The sequence below is a fragment of the Lissotriton vulgaris genome, chromosome 8 (genome assembly GCF_964263255.1).
Source record: "Lissotriton vulgaris chromosome 8, aLisVul1.2, whole genome shotgun sequence".
In the NCBI taxonomy this organism is placed as follows: Eukaryota; Metazoa; Chordata; class Amphibia; order Caudata; family Salamandridae; genus Lissotriton; species Lissotriton vulgaris.
In genome coordinates this window covers 117,868,695-117,886,958 of record NC_141696.1, presented here as the reverse complement: position 1 = coordinate 117,886,958, position 18,264 = coordinate 117,868,695, and the positions used below count along the sequence as shown (strand labels likewise).

At 45.8% G+C, this 18,264-nt stretch overlaps 1 protein-coding gene across 1 annotated transcript in view; it reads right to left on the bottom strand.

Annotated features, from left to right (window-relative positions):
* The window catches only part of ATG16L2 (autophagy related 16 like 2), a 579,847-nt gene that overhangs the window by 7,131 nt on the left and 554,452 nt on the right, over positions 1-18,264 (bottom strand). The window contains exon 18 of the mRNA XM_086933798.1: positions 9,468-9,569. Coding sequence (XP_086789924.1) covers positions 9,468-9,569 — 102 coding nt within the window. The remainder of the gene's footprint in view (positions 1-9,467; positions 9,570-18,264) is intronic.

Here is an 18,264-nt window from a genome sequence, read left to right as displayed (position 1 = left end):
CGGCTCATTCTCAGGGCTTTTTAATCCACCTTCGGCCTCCCTTATGTCAGCGGAACTGGTGTTCTTGCTCGACTAGCTTGAAGGACTAGCAAAGGTGAAAAGGCATTTACCACGAGTAGCTACAAAATGTGCAGTACAGCCCATGAAAATGATGGAAAGAGGAAGCAAGCCCTAGGGTCAAGCCATTGCTCCACTTTGTTTAAACTGCTCAAGGAACCAGTCAAAGAGGATGCCCTTTTGAGAGGAGCCAGGCATGGTATCTAATAGACCCATGGACCTTCAACTGAGTCCACAGTGTCAACATCCGCCCTCACGATCTGCTTTGCGGCTTTTTGTCCATCTCAGACCACCACAGCAAAGTTGTCCCTAAGGTGATCTGGAAATAGATCTGCACCATTTCCCTCAGGGCATTGGTGTACCTGACTAACAGGCAGGTGGTGTTTACTGATGTAAGATGAGCTTTGGGCACTATATAAATAGTTGATTAATTGCTGATATGAATACACAGCCAACTATGGCCTGTGGGGGAGAGGAGTTGGCCTAACGGCTATGGCGGTCGACCTCGAATCTGGGGAACTGGGTTCAAGTCTCGGCAATGACGCTGAACTTCCTGTGATTCTGGGCAAACCACTTAATCTCCCCGTGCCTAATAAAACTGAATGTGTCTCCTCATGTAACGTAACTGGTGCTATGTAAAGCGCTCTGATACCCAGAGTTCGCGCTATATAAAACTCAGCAAAAAAAAAACTTCATGCAGAGCTTGGAAGGGTGTTAGACTGTGGTTCTTTCAAGCCACAGTTGCAAATAGGAGAGAAGTTGACACCAACTAAGGCCACTTCTAAGTTAATATGTTAGGATAGGGTGACTTATGGAGCCCTAAAACTTATGGAGCCCTAAAACATTTGAGGATCAAAATGCTAGGACTATATATAGGACTAAACATTTTCCCCAAATTACTGCAATAGAGATTATACATTTCCTATGAAGATCAGGCATCACAATGCTCCAGCTGCTACTCTTTTAATTAAATGCTCCTATGGCTAGAAATGTAGCCTTGCACCAGGGAACCCCTCCTACAGAGATGCTAAGCACTGGCAAAGGACCTGATTATGACTACAGCGGTCCGATGGCTCTATTGTGAGGTCAGAACGCCATAGGACCACAGCTACCGCCAGGGATCCATGGTCTTGCAGCGATCTGAGGCCCGTAATATGCTGCGGTGGTGCCTCTGAAGCACTGCCAGGCATATTAGAAGTTTCTTCCCCACCACAGTTTTCATAACGGTAAGCCCACCATGAAAACTGGCGGTGAGGAAACTAAGGTGGCCCTACAGGCCCCCCTAGTGCCTCAGGGCTTTGGGAATGCATGCAGGGGGCACATGGTGTGCCCCCCCCCCCATATCCATGCACGCCCAGTTCCTGCATGGCATGAACTTAATAGTTAATGCCTTGCAGGAACTTGCTTTGGTGTTCCAACAGCGGAGCCTTCCTAAGGCTCATTGCCTGGGACCGCTAAGGCATCACCTGCCAGACCAGGGAAAAACCCCTATCCTGGCATGGAGTGTCAGTGCGGCTTTGGTGGTGTGGCAGCGATGCGTTGGTTTTGCGGCCCGCTGCCAAACGGCCGAAGTCATAATTCCGCCCTTAGTCTAATGTATTGGAGGTACCTAGTGCCACTGGTATTGTCGTTACCATAGATGGAGTGTCAGCTGTCTTTGAGCTCGAATTTCATCAGGCTCTCCATAGGTGCATGAAGCTGCCCACCCATAGGACTAAGATCCCTGCCAGCTAAAGATGAGGAGTGTGCAGGGGGCTCATAAACCATGGTCAGAAACCACAGACTCAACATCGTCTCCTACGCCAAAGACACACAGCTGACTCTCTCCCTCACCAATGACCCTACAGCCACTAAGAGCAACTTCCACATTGGGATGAAGGTAGTAGCCTCCTGGGAAGATGGTGATTTTAGCACAGCGAACCTTTCTTTGATGCTATTTTTGGAGAAAAAAACAGACACCTTTTTGCGGAACACTTTTTTCCTATTCCCCCCCCCCCCCCGCCCCCCCCCCCCAACAACTCAAAATGTAGCTATATTTTTAGATCCCCTTCAGGGGAATCCACAAACTCTGGATATCTCTAGAATCCCCAAGATGTTGGGGAAAAAAAGATACAGAGTTGGTGTGGATATTTTACTTGGAAAAAAAGTTACAGATGCGTACGTTTGAAGTACCCCAATTAGCAAAAGCCTCAGCAGCTATTGGGTTAAACTATACATCAATTGTACTGCTACACATCAGTTTATAGCATTTGTGACAAAAACACACTTGCAATGCAAAATACATTTGTATCCATTTCCGAATGGTTATCAGGAAGCCAGGATTCCCTGCTATATTGACAAATAATTAAGATATTTATATAGCACTATGATTGCAATAATCTTTTACAAATAGATCTTAACTGATGTGATTCTGTAACTTGAGACGTGTTCATTTTTTTATGTGTTGCAATCCACATTGCACTGTACCTTTAACGTCGATTGAAACTTTTTTTCATGGAAGAAATATACACAAACGTATATACATATTACATTCTTCTGTTGCATTGCAAATAGCAAGAGTCCCTAGTTGTCAAGACAATATATTCCATTTTATGAATCTCAGAAGGATGATATGCTGAGAAGCCCATGCTGCCGCTCAAAACAGTGTCCTGCAGACTACACATTAGTCCAGCAGAAGTCACAAAAACGACACAGACACCCATCTAAATATGCTTGCATCATGTGAATTAGGGAGAATGGGGCACAGAAAGTCCTTTAATTAAGTATCAAAAGGCAACATTTCTTTTCCATTTAGAACTGCATGTTAGGAACTGCTTTGCTGTAGGAAGAAAAGAAAAGAAACCACTCCTAAACTATTTATTATCTAATTGTACAAATGTATACCTTTCACTTTTCTTGGGAATGCAAAACTATTTTCAGGTTGTGTGGCATTTCGCAGTCTGACGATTAATTATCCACTAGTGGGGCCTGGCGTTTTCTGTCTTTTGTTGTTATGTGCGGCATAGGGCACCCTGCTGTTCTTCTGTGGGTGGGTAGAAACAACAGCATCAGGTCACCGTTAAACCTCCAAATAAATGGACACTTTTCTAAGTTATGTTATGTTATGTTATGTTAAATGAACTGTTAAGTGCACAAATACCCGTAGGTGTCTTGGCGCTGGCTACTGAGCATAAATGGAAAACCTGTTGAGAATTGAATACCTATACAGGATTGAATAGCCAGGTTTTATGGGCTTTTCTGAAAGCTAGGAGAGTCGTGGATGATTTAATATGGAGGAGGCTTGTTCCAGATAGTGGAGGCACCCAGTACAAAGCTGCGGCCTCCCCATGACACCTGATTATATTTGGGCACAATCACAGATTTGGCTGAGGAGGATCTGAGACGCCTGTTACGGGCCCACCAGTTAAAACTACTCTTCAAAAAGGCAGGCCCTTGATCATGTATGGCCTTAAAGGTGATACAGAGCGCCTTGAAAATAATTCTGGGCCTGATCGGCAGCCAATGAAATGTCCTCAAGTGTTTGGACACCGATTGGTGTTTTCAAATATTAAGGAGAAGATGAGGCGCATATTTTGTAGCGTTTGTAGCTTAATCACGTGTTGAGCATTGAGATAAAGTGTGTTGCAATAATCAAGTCTGGAAATTGCCAGAGAGGTAACTAATGCGTTTTGCAGATGTGATGGAATGAAAGGAAAAAGTTTTTTATCATCTTCAAAGTATAAAAATCTTTAGAAGGGACTGCGTTGACTTGATCAGTGAGGCAAAATTTGTAATTTATCAGAACACACAGATTCTGGGCTTTACTGACTGGCGTGGGAAGGGGACTGAGCTCTTGGGGCCACCAGGCGTGTGTCCAGAATGAAGAAATGTCACAGAAAATAGAAACTCAGTTTTACCTGAATTTAACTGGAGGCAGTTGTCTGACATTCAATTACGAACAACCTGCATGCAGCTAGAAAACCTGGTGCCTTGGTTGGGACCCTCCTTACCAATGGAGACAACCAATTGTGTCTTCCGCATAAGGGGTAATGGCAAAGCCAAAAGATTTAACTAGCTCAGTGTAGTATGTGTTTTATTATTGTAGTTTCCCTTTAACCTTATTGTTGTATTCTTTTGAATGCTATGTTCTAAATTCTAGTATGTTGGTGTATGCTCTAGGTTCAGTTCTTCCTGCCAGTATACTACACTCAGCCAGAGGGGTAAAGTAAATGTTGAACAACATTGGACTAAGTGCGAATCGCCTTGGAACTCCACAGGGAAGAAAGAACGGCAGAGAGACGTAGTTGTCCAGTTGGACTGAATGCTCTCATCCTGATAATAACAAGCTAAGAAGGTGCCAGGCAGAGGCAGACATACCAATATCAGGCCAATGCCAGTCAGGTGGGATTACAAATTGTTGTGATGAACAGTAGCGAACGGCGCCAACAAATCTAATAGAATCAAGACCAAATTACCTCTAGCATCTAAGGTCATCCTAGTTTCTTCAGTGGCCTTGATTAAAGCAGTTTCCGTACTATGATTAGAACGGAACCCGAATTGCGTGCCATCTAAAAGGTTATTGAGGTGAATGAAGTCAGTAAGTTGAGAGTCCATTACTTTTTTGATAATCTTTCCCGGCAGGAGGAGACAATATATCGGGGAATAATTATTTGGATCAGCCAGGTCCAAGGAAGATTTTTTAATGAAGAGGCAGGACTGAGCCTTTCTTCCACCTAGTTGGAAAGAAGCCCAAATCAAATACAAGCTGAAAGATATTTTATAAGACTGGGGTGATAGTATCTGCAACAAGGGTAGCGATTCAGGGTGGGCAGAGGAGAGATCTTGCCGCTTTGACCAATCTGAAAATGTGTCAATGGTCGAAGGAGTGAAGGCCACAAAGCTGGAATCAGCTAAGATAGGGCTAGGAGGGGTCTGGAAGCCAGGGGATAGAGTCTGTCTGAAGAAAAAGGTGCTAAAGATTTTTTTCAACTTTATTAAAGAAAAAACTAGCCACATCATTGCAAAGGAATTGGATAGATTTATTTGATTTTGTGTCAGAGTCTGTTGTAAGTTTAGTGATTGTTAGGAAAAGTTCTTTAGGTGAATCCTCGACTGATTCAATTTTCTGAGTAAGATAGGCAGTCTGTTGTAAAGATTTTGTTTTTGCAAACAGCCAGGCAGCTCTTGTACTCGATCTTTTCTGCTTCATTGTATTCCTGGTGCCATTTGTTTTTCTTGCCTTCTGCAGCTCTGCTTAAGAGATTTCAGATCTGCTGTGAACCATGGGGTAGAAGGCCTGTTTCTTTTGGAATTGGCGGAGTTTTGAGGGGCCAAAGATAGAGAGGCTCCAGCCAATGAGCATACTGGACAATGGCTGTGTCAGGATCATCAGAGAGAATGGGGTAAGAGTCTGCTAGACAGGAGGCTAGGTTGTCCGCATCGATTGTATGCCAAGCACAGGTTACGAAAAGGTTATGAGTGGCTTGAGGAGGATGAGAAGACAAATTACTGACGAGGTAGAACGTGATGGCACTATGATCTGACCATGCTAATGGAAGGGGACTTATGAAGTGTACTGAGGGACTCTTAGTAAAAATGCCTTCTAAGGTCTGTCCTGCTGAGTGAGTGGGACCATAAACCAACAGTGCCAAGCCAAAGGCGGATATAGTCTGGAGAAAAGCAGGGGTATCTATACCTTCTAAGGCATCTAGTTGGAAAATAAAGTCACCAAGCACTGTTTAGTTGTTACAAAGAATATTAGCCTCTAATAGGCTACTGAAGTTTTGTAAAAAAAAGTGGCAAGAGGGTCGGGTGGATGGTAAACCAGAGTGCCTTTAAAAGATTGCGATTTAGAAACCATGATATTAAAGAAGAGAGCCTCGTAGTGTGAACTACCCTTGGGAGGGCCAGGGATGCCTTGGGGTGGAGGTTGGGGGGCTGAAAAGATAGAAAGAAAACGAGACAAGAAATCAAAGCCCCCAACACAGGCACACTCACGCAAAGATACCTCCAGCCATCATTCGGCTGGTGAACACTTTCAGAGCGATCTGCCTGTCAAAGTCAATTAATAAGGGCTTAAACCACAAAACATTACTCTAGGATTTTTCTCGGAATCCTACATTAAAGGGCCTTTCCAAGAGAGAATCGAGGCAGACTGTGCCTTTGCCTTGGTTCAGGGGGGCCCCTCACTTCTTTTCGATAAAGGCCAGTAGCGACTTGTCTCTTCAGAGGACCCCAACGGAGCAGCACTCACCTCACCCATACCGCCTTAAGAACCAAACGGGTGATGTTTTTTTAAATGGGGATGTACATAATCTATTTGAAAAGACAATGGGTTGGTTTTACACTACCTCTTGGAGATATCTTCGTGGCCTTTCCCATCTGAATCCGTACCCCCCCCCCCCCCAATATGCAGGTTCCTTCACCGTTACCCAACTAAGCCGCCGTCTCATCCCGGGGGGCGGGCAAACAGATTGCAGCAGTGTCAAGCAATTTTCCACCGTTACTGGTGGAATTTTCCATTGTCATTTGCAGCAAGTAAAGGGTACAAAATGACATTTGCACACCCAACCAGCGTATAAATGTTATTTTGAACCAAGAACCAGGCCATTGGTCGTGCACCATTTCCTGACACCAGTGACACGTCACACTTTTCCAACTTAATTCAGAGATGGTAGGGTATGCAGATGCATAGTGTGTATTCTGCATTCATGTAACCTGTCAAGCTTTTCGCGCTGGTTCGGTGCCCGCCCCTTCAACACACCTCTAAAAAGTACTATTCAAATGAAAGGCTCCAGGTCGAAGGCACATGATTCACACTTTCATTTCTATTTCAAAGACATGCTGGATTCATCTCACATCAGCCTACACGGAGGTTGTGTCAGGATGGCTTTCTTTTAAAGCTGTGAATGCAAAACAATATAGGGACTCATTTTTACCGTCTTTATCCGAAAACGTCTATCCATGGTTCATCTCTTTTTCATAATTATTTCCACGGTGAGTGCACATGATCCCGACTCAACCCTGTGGATCACCTTCCTTACTACAGCTGAAGGAAATATTGCACATGTACCTCTGTGGTTTTCGATATTCAGTACAGAGGATGTAGGAAGTAAACAGGCATTAAACAAAATTTTCAAAAATGCCACCAGCACTGAAAAGATACTGCTGTGTCTGCATCCTGTGTTTATCTCATCAAAAACAGCAACAACAAAAAAAGAAACAATATTCAAGACTTCATTATCTCTAGCAACACTATGACGTTTACCACTTAATCGCCAATTCTACACTTGAACAAAAGAAAAACGAAATATAGTATTTTCTGCAAAAAGCAACAAACTATGACTCAAACAGTACCCCATGTACACAAAAAGTTTTATATTCCAATTTTTTTTCTTTGTTATAATTCTGTAAATGGGACTCACAAAACCAAGTCCAGCAGCGTGAAGGGGACCTGCTGAATTGTCAACTCGCACCGCAGCATATCAATCATGTCCCCCATACTGATGCTGGTAGCCATCATCCTCCTCACTTAATTAAGCCTCACATATTAAACAACGCTGAGAGGATACATTCTCACGAGAATTGCCAAATGGCGGCCATCTTAGTTGAGGGCCTGCTACCGTTTCGAGCTCTGATGCATTGCAGTTTATGGCAGAATTGCTGCCTACTAGCAATTGGACGAAATCGACCACACCACTTGCCCCTCCACTCCAAACTAAATACGAAGGACTCAAAGAAAATGGAAATAAATGATATACTATGACTCAACGAAGAACAGAGGTAGGCCACTCACTGTTGCATCACCTACAAAGGAAGGACGATCAAGCACCTCCCAGGGCCTCCTATATACTTCTGAAAACATATTTATGAATCACTGCTTAGCAAGATCAGGGTTTTTCTGCGCTACAAAACCATGTACACCCAGATCCCTACCTGCAGTGTGTAAGACCTGTAATACAGGCAGAGGATACATCATGCTTTACCTATCGACAACACATGGAAATTAGAACCAAGAATCCTTATAGCAGAGGTCTACACCACTAATTAGACCAAGAGGACAGTATTTTCTTTAAAGCTTGAACAAAAAAGTTATGATTGGGAGTTAGGATGATTGGGTCAGGCAACTTGAACAGACACTAAACATGCTGAGGCATTCTGCAAGCATCATCCCCCATTGCTATTCACTATCTACAAATGTCTCCTACCTCATCACCAAAATATCCTCTAAATGTATGAGAATGACATGCTGTTCTACTTCCAGCTACACAACCACCCTGAGAATCTCATCATCATCATGCATGCTGAGACCACTGGAAGAAAAAGAGTGTCTATTGCAAGAATTGAGGCAAAACACGTACATTCTAGTAATGAGTAAAATGCAGTCCATCCATCTACCCTCTGAGTGGTCCCATGACATAGCACCTTCTCCTCCAGTCCCTAAATAATCCCACAAAAAGTCAAGATTATTGGGACACTTTTACATTCTGTACTCCGGTTTCTCTCTCCACCTTTCTACTAGGAATCCAACATTCATTGTCTGCTGCTTCTTCATGGAAAAGATATGCTCCAGCTCCAATAGCTCTTATACATACTTTACATAAAGCTTACAATAAGGCAATACATTTTTACCACAACATTTGTTAATGCTACATAGATCTATTTAACATTTGTTCTGATCTGTAGCTGTTACATACTGTTTCATGGTCTACGCCTGTTCCACAACTTCAACCAACACAAAGGACATACACCTTTCATTACTCCAACTCTAATACAAATCCTAACCAAATCCCTCAACTTAAAACTAACCCTATCCCTTACGTAAACCCTAACCTCAAACCCGACACCCAACTCTTACTCCAACACTAATGGTTAACACGTTCCCTAACAACACCTCTTACTCTATTCCTATCCTTATACCAACCCTAACTACCATCACTCACATCATAACACACTCTAACACTCAACCCCAAAACATAACCTAAACCTATGCCTAACTTTAACCTAACTCTATACTAATTCATACATTTTACTACATTTAAAATATTTTGTATAGTCTACTTTTTGTAGAGTACATTTTACTTGTCTCTCTTTCTTTCTAGTTTTATTTTACAGCAAATCCCCACTTTTAGCACATCTGGGGGCAAATGGGGACATTTGCATGTAAAGGTTATTATGTAGCCTATATTTTTGAGTACATGCTTTCTCAATCTTTGTGTTTTCATTATAGGCTTTCAGATGCTACCTGAAGACATTATTGATGACAGTGTTTAATATTTATTGATGGCGTCTATATTGTGAAACTAAGAGTCCTTAATCCTTTAATCATGTTCCTCCTGTCTGCATCAGGAAGTATCATACACTCAAAACATCTGTGGCCTACTGTCAATCTGATGGAGCACTGTTTGTTGTATGCAACAAAGATTTCCCACCTATGCTCCTCGTTGAGACTCTTCTCCAGCTTCCCTGTGTTGACATTCCAGATGTAGAGAGTGCCATCGGAGGAGCCAGCCATCACATAACTCCCATCAGGGCTACAGAAGGATCAAATAGAAGAGCAAAAGGTGAGCAAGGAATACAGACACAGCAGAAGCCACACAATATCAGGTACAAATAAACCAAGTTTTCAAGGAACACTTTGGTACTGTGGACAAAAAAAGGCAACAGTAGTTAAAGCCACCTAAATGTTTACACCCATCAAGTGGTAAAAATACATTTATACAATATTGTTATTTGACAATTGTTTTAAAATTAGGTTCCAATGACTATACTGTAACACTCTGGATTTTTAATCTTCTATAGAATTGCTTGATGGAACTAATTAAATGTGTCCATGCATGTAGAAGTGTGTAAAGCAAAAATATCTACAAAGCAAAGGAGTGCTGAACAGTAAAAGGGGACACAAAGCCCCACAAATAGACAGGTTAAAGGTGAGGTGGCAAAGGACAATAATGAGACAAGCATAACACCAAAGGCGCGCCTAAGGCAAGCCCGTCTGCGCTTGGACCGCGCCCAGTGCCAGACCCCCTGGTTCCCGCGAACGCCACACCGAACGCTGCCAGCACCCTCCACACACTCAACACCGGACGGCAGCACACCTGCTTCCTGGCCGCCCCGAAGCACACCAGAGGATCCTTCTCCTGCAGGAGCTGCAGTGTCACCAGCCTCCGAGCCGCCAAACCACCCACTGTGACAGGACGCAACCACCTCAGATGCATACTACTGAACACCCGCTCCACACGCAAACACGCCGTCAAACTCGGGAACCTGCTCAGCACATCCTCCCCCGGACATCACCTTCCTGACTGAGACCTGGATGAACACCTCCTCGGCCCCGACATCGCCATAGCCATCCCGGAGGGCTATAAGATCACCCGCAGGGACCGCACCAACGGAGTAGGAGGTGGAATCACCATCATCCACCAGAGTACCCTCAGGATCTCGACCAGCACTGACTACACCCTCAGCACCGCCGAACACCTGCACTTCCAGATCCACACTGATCCCAACACCACCCTCAGAGGAACTCTCGTCTACAGACCCCCGGACCCAGGCCCCACTTCAGCAACTCCATCGCCGACTTTGTCAGCACGCACGCTCTTGCCTCCACGGACTACATCCTCCTCAGAGAGCTGAACTTCTACCTCGAGAACAATGACACCAACTCCACCACCCTGCTTGACAATCTCGCCAACCTCGGTATAGGAGAGTAGGGTTTGCTTCCTATGCTCACCCCCACTTTTTGCTGTGATTTTCTGTTTTTTCGACTTTAGACTGGCTGTGGCCGTGCTAATCAGGACCACAGCCTAGCTGTTCTCTCTCTAAATGGATACCATGTACTTTAGGTACATACCAGATTGGGTATTGGGTCACCTTTGTGAGTCCCGTATAGTGTACCTTAGGTACCCAGGGAGTAGGTGCATCCAAGGCCTACCAGGAGCTGCAGCATGTATTATGCCATCCCTGGCAGGCCCTCCAAACTGACCCACAGGTCTGTTCACACAGCCTGGGTAAGGTGGTGGAATCACCCCTTACTTAGATATAGTATACCTATATCTACCTTATATATAGACACATATGCAGACTACTTGTCTTCTCCCTCTAGAAGGGTGGAATGCTACCCCCGCCACCAGGACTGGTGGGGGGCAGTGGCGGTTTTACCATTAGGGCGTTTGGGCGTTGCCCCACCTATAATTATCAGGCACTTTATTCGAGCGGCGCGTTAATAAAAGTTTTATAAATTAACGCGCCGCTCGAATAAATTGCCCGATAATTATTGCCCTGCGGCCGTGGTGTGTGTCATGGACATGGACAGTATGCACTGTCTGACACTGGGTGGCGCTGGACTGACTCTGTGCCGGCACAGTGCGCACTCACTGCGCATGTGGTGTTTGCCCGGCAGGGCTTCTCCAACTAGCAAACTATGTGGCTTTAAAAAAAACAACGGATTAGGGGTTTGCCTGCCTAATGCAACGTACCCCAGTGCTGAAAAAACGAACGACGTTTTTTTAAGGCTCAGCCCAATCCTGATGCTACTCTCTTTAGAGAGCAGCTCTCCTCTAAAGAGAGCAGCATCAGGATTGGCTACTACTGTGTCTCGGCAAGTTGGCAGCCATTACTAATTAGTCTAGGCGCCAACGGGACCCCAGAGCAGAGATGGTGCGGACCCGGTCAAGTGAAGACAAGGTAAGTTTTTTATTTTATTTATCCCCACCCCCCTGGCTCCCACTGTGAGCGAGCCGTGACTGCTTCCCACATTAGTTTCTTTGTGGCTATAACGAGATCCTTCGTGGCTATAGAGCCTCAGCAGCACTCCATGGCTTAACACACACAAAGAGCAGCGTGACGTGTAACAGAGCTATGTTACGCAATCATTTGTGCTCGTGGTGAGGGACGACAGGCGTGTACACACAACAAAGTGTCCTGTTACCTGATACTTGCCTTGAGTGCTAACTCGTGACCAACCTGTTGTCGGGAAGCACTGCTTAACTCGTGGCCTGGGAGAGGTGGCAAGGATTATCTGTCATGATATATTACACCTCTTGCAGCAGGGGTGTACTACAATCCGGGTCCCACAGACCTGGGTAGTGCGTAGCTGTGGTGCTGGATTCGGTACTATTTGTTTATGAACTGGAATTAACATGCATGTCTGGCAGATGCTGTTAAATAGGTAATCAGTGGGAGGTGGTGACTGAACAGCAGTTTGATGCTCCTTTTCAATTTGTTCCTTTGGCCCCCCCTGTCCTGCATCCCTCAATCAAGAAAGGGACAAACTGTGTTGTTTTTTAAGGGAAATGTTCACAGAAAGAAATCGGTAAAGCAGCCACTTGTAGGGAGGGATGTGACTTTATTGCATGGAATGCACTTGATGATTATTATTGTTAGGTCTGTGATGGGCTGTCTTTGGTTCTAAGGTGGAATGGTGGGCTGAGCTGTGTTTATTCCCAATTATTATGAGACAAATTGGTTTGAATCAAAATTCATATTTTTGTGTTAGGGCATGGTGCTGGCAGAAGTTCTTGAGGTTGGTTATTTGGCTGCCTACAGACAAAACAAAAGCAGCAGCTAAAAATGTGTAATCCCAGTGTTTGAAGAAGCCGGGTGTATGAGGGTAGTGAAACAGGCTTTCCAATCATGAGGGTTGCTAAGAAAGCTGCAAGCATGACTAGCGACTGCACACCAAGCTTTGTCACCCAAATATCGTTGTTTCGGTTTCCTTTTTAAATTCAGAAAATATTTTTCACACAATTGTACTACATTTGCAGTTTGCAATTCTGTTTTGGGCATTCACTAATTATATACCATTTGTCAACTCTTTTTCAAAATGTTCTCGGTTATTCGGGCTCCCTCGTTACGCTTGCTCATTGCAGTGCAGAATAATAATTTTTTACGCCCTACCACTTTCAAATCTCACCAGCCGCCACTGGTGGGGGGGATAGTATTCCAAAGTGTTTGACACCTTACACGACATGTTTTGATAAAGCCAAACCAAAATTAGCATTAACCGTGAGGATTATAATGCATAGGTGCCTTTTGGTGTCGGGTTTCGTCGTCGTTTTCTATGGAGATCTGCAAAGAAGTGCTGCAGGCGACCTGAGGAAAAGTGTCCGGTGGATCCAAGGGTGGATCAAAGATCTGAAGAACCTGAAAGCAGAGGGGACAGAGTCTGGGTCACTAGCCAGTGACCAGGAAGGTACCAGGAAGGAACCGGGCGATGTCACGAAGATCTCAGGTGAAGAAGGTGAGTTTGTCTCTTTAGCCACGAGGTCCAGGAGGCATTGGCGATGACCAGGTGCTGGATTTGAGCTGTCCCACGATGGATCTAGTTGTCTGCGGTGTCGGTATCCGGATTGGACCCAACCAGCCTTGAGTAACTTGTGATGTACTTTTACCTCTGACCTCATAAAGAGTACAGAGGGGTTGTGTTAAGAATAAATACATATATATTTGATATATACCTTGTGTGGTGTCCTTTCATTTGGTATTCAAGGGATTATAATTGGTAAAACAGCTGGCTTCACATGCTCTCTGAAATCTTAGCTTATTGACTGCTGGTCCATGCTACCACTAGGATAGCTTTTTATAAGGTTGAGTTTACAATCACCATCAATAAGGTTTGATTAGACTGGTGCAAGGTGCCCACTAGAACTAGTTGACATCATATGCCAGGGTAACTTCTTACACTCGGTCTCAGACAGCTTGTCACAACACCCACCCACTCCACCGGCCACCCGCTTGACCCCATCTTCTCCGTAAGCCCCCACGTCTCCTTCGGCCACACCACCGAACTCCACTGGACCGACCATCGCAGCATCCACTTCACCTTCCGAAAACCCACCACGCACAACTGCACTCAACTGATCCCCCGCTGCAGCTGGAGCAAAATCACATACGACCAGCTAAACACCACTCTCGCCCGAAGTCCACCCACGGACTCAGTCACAGCTGCTCGCACCCTCAGGCGCTGGATCGACGATTGTGCCAACACTCTCGACCCAATCAAGAAACCCTCCAACAGACGCACTGACAAGAAAGCCAGCTGGTTCACCGCAGACCTCCAAGCAAACCTGCCAAAATCTAGCCCCTTAAGTGCTGCCTCGGTGCATTGGCAGACGGCAGCACTACCTCCCCAGTGCTGCGCACGACCATTGGACGTCCATTCAGCACTAGTTCCAATGGACAGCGCAGCACTGGGGAGGAATGTTTAATAGCATCTATGAGGCTAGAGAAGAAATGGCACCGCAAACAGACACCGGACAGCCACGCAGCCCAGAAGAATGCCATCCGCTGACACCATCGCCTCATCAGATCCACCGAAAGGCCTCCTTCAAGGACCCCTCGACAACGACGCACACAACAGCAAAGAGCTCTTCAACATCGTGAAGGAGCTCTCTAACCCCAGCTCCAACACCAACGACATCCCACCGTCACAAGACCTGTGCGACTCCCGTGCCACCTTCTACCACCTTTTTCCATCGCAAGATCGCAGCCATCCACGACAGCTTCAACAACCTGACCGCCTCGACAGCCACCGACACCTCAGACCTAACGGCCACCACCCACATCAATCCCCTGCTCACCTTGACCAACATAAACAACGATGACACCATCAAAATCATGAACACCATCCACTCAACAGGCAGCTGACACGCTACCTCGAGGAGAACAACATCCTGGACCCGTCCCTGTCCGGGTTCCTCAGCAACCACAGCACCGAAACTGCCCTCATCGCCGCCACCAATGACATCAGGGCCCTGCTGGACAACGGCGAAACTGCGGCCCTCATCCTCCTGGACCTATCAGCCGCTTTCGACACTGTCTGCCACTGCACCCTGCGCACACGCCTCCACAACGCAAGGATATGACAAGGTTCTGGAATGGACTACCTCCTTCCTCTCAGGCAGAACCCAGAATGCCCGCCTCCCCCCTTTCCGCCCCAAAGCCTCCGAGATCATCTGTGGTGTACACCGAGGATCATCCCTCAGCCCAACATTGTCAAACGTCTACATGGCACTACTCGCCCACATCGCCCGACTGCATGACCTCAAGATCATCTCTTACGCCAACGACACCCAGCTGATTCTCTCCCTCACCAAGGACGCCCTCACCTCCAAAACCAACCTCCACGAAGGAATGAAAGCTGTCACCGAATGGATGAAGAACAGCCGCCTGAAGCTGAACTTGGACAAAACGGAGGTCCTCATCCTCAGCCCCACCTCCTCAGCCTTGGCCGACTCCTGGTGGCCGACCACACTGGGAGCAGCACCAACACCCACCGACCATGCACGCAACCTGGGGTTTATCCTCGACTAAACACTCTCCATGACCAAGCAAGTCAACGCAGTCTCATCCTTCTGCTTCCACACCATCCGCAGGCTTCACAAGATCTACCGGTGGATCCCCACCGAAACAAGAACGGTCACCCAGGCCCTCGTCAGCAGCAGGCTGGACTATGGAAAGGACCTCTACGCAGGAGCCTCAGCCAAACTCCTGAAATGTCTACAACGCATACAGAACGCCTCTGTGTGCCTGAACCTCGACATCCCTCGCCACAGCCACATCACACCCCCCCTGAGAGACCTGCACTGGCTTCCCATCAACAAGAGGATCACCTTCAAGCTCGTCACCCACATACAGAAGGCACTTCACAACACCGGACCAGCATACCTCAACAGACGACTCACTTTCTACACCCCGAACCACCAGCTGTTATCCACCAACCTCGCCCTCGTCTCCCACATCCGAAGAGCGATCACCGGCGGTAGATCGTTCTCCAACCTCGCCACCAAGACCTGGAACACCCTCCCCATCCGCCTACGGCAGACCCAGGACCTACTAACCTTCAGGAGAATACTCAAGACCTGGCTGTTCGATCAATAGCACCACCCTCTTCCCATCAGCGCCTTGAGACCCTCACTGGTGAGCAGTGTGCTTTACAAATCTCGTGATTGATTGATAAATTCCCATAATATACATGATAGGTCTTCATTATGACAATGTTAATGAGGAACATGAGTGACAAAACATCACACAAATATCCGGGTAAGTGAAACTTGAAAACTAGCAAACTGTTTTATATTGTAATCTAAATTTACCCCGGACTTGGATGCTCCAATGTCAACTGGTAGTGACCTGCTTACAGTCACTGCGCTAGGTGTTTGTTATGACGATGTGCCAGACTGCTGTGAACGGTTCTGAACATGTTCTGAAATGTTCAGGTGATACCTTTAGTGGCTTGAGGAAATCCAGACCTGACCTTCTGTTTCAGTAACTTAAGTGTTTAATTTGTAGAACAATAATTGCTGGTGACCACATCTCCGCCCAGAAGGCTGCGGCCTACACCATCGCACCTATTGCCCCGGCAGAGTAGTCTGAATCCACTTCATGCCTCATTGATGGACTACAAGTGACTCCCTGCCCATTTACCTCACTCTTACAGATCCCTGTTTTCTCCCTTTGTGACAGTTTTTCTGCTTTATTTTGCCTCCGTCTTTACACTTTGTGCATTTTACATCTCTTCACTCTTGCTCTCAGGAAAGGTCTGATGAGGAAACATAAGTGCCGGTCCCCTACAAATTAAGCACTGGCTGTATATGACAATGCAAGATTGTTGCTTTCCCAGGGTAGATTCAAGCTTGCTTTTCTTAAGCTGCAGTGTGGTGGGTTGATTTTATTTTGCAACTGAATGACCCAGGCAATGGTTTAAGTGGCATGCAGGGCTGTGAGTAAAGAATGTTGCTTGGCAGCCAGGGAGCTGAAATGACCATCAGTGTTTGTGTGCCGAGAGAGGACTCTTGGCACCACGCCCAGAAAGAATGGTGCCTTCAACATCTTCCTCATACTATTTCACATGTCACTTGCACCATTCACTTTTTGCACGAGCACTGATACGCACACAAATGTTTGGGTTACACCAACATACAATGTAAATAGTGCTGATATGCTACTTGTATTCAATATTCTTTCAATATAGAGCACCCTATGCAACTTATACAAACAATTTGTTGTCTCCATTTTCCCTTTCAGTTGTAATTGATGTTTTACACTTTACATACTTGCCTACATTTATAACCTGTTGAGATATTGTTGATTGTTACACATTACTCTACCCAGGTTTCGACTAGGTTATCAACTCTGGTGTTTCCTATCAACATCTTGAGGGCATGTGCTTAATTACAAGGATGCCTCTATATTTGCACATCTATGAGTAGACCAACATCAACATCCTGGCATGTGCGGCAGCACAAGCATGCATTGTGCATTGCCTGTCATCATGGGAATCCAGGCGTTGCAGGCACTGTGGGATTGTGTGCGTGTACAGGCGGACTGTGGGCAAGCAATGAACATCACAGTGAATAGATAAATGGGTGAGTATTGTGCGTGGATGGGTACTAGAGTTGCATTGTGGGTTGCTGGGTTGATGGATGGGTGGGTGATGGATAAATAAGCATGGTGGAATTGAATAGAGGGGTGTGTGGATGAATGGGTAGAGGCAGTGGCAAGTGGATGAGTGAATGGTAAATTAGTGGATGAATTAATTGGTGGTGGAGAAGCAGGTCTATACAGTATGCATCTGCATGTTACACACCAATGAAGCAGCTGGCATCGACATTCTGGTAGGTATGTATCCAACATTTGTGGATTTATCAGGCATCATAAGAATACATGCAGGAATGGAAGAATAGGCCTCGTTACAACGCATGCCTTTACAACGCGGTTTTTACATCATACCATCGATTACAACGCATGATTTTGCAACGCATGCCATCAAACGCATTTTTAGAAACTAAATTTACAACGCATTCCAATACAACGCATACCACTACAACGCATACGATTACAACACATAATACTTTTAGGGCAACAGTAGGGTAAGTGTCGGATAGTGAAGGGGTAAACATTTCTATTCCCACTCCAGTGAGTGCAACAGTAGGGTAAGTGTTGGGGTAAAATTTACTATTTCCACTCCAGTGAGTGCAACAGTAGTTTAAGTGTTGGATAGTGTGGGGTAATGCGTTGTAATGGCATGCGTTGTAGTGACATGCGTTGTATTGGCATGCGTTGTAGAGACATGCATTGTAATGGCTGCGTTGTAATGGCATGCAATGTAAAGGCAGTTGCGTTGTAATGCCTGCAATGTAATGGTTCTTTCCCGAACGGACACATGTGGAAGTGCTGTGTCCACAAATGCAGGTCCAGGCATGCAGTGAGCACACAACAGACAAACAT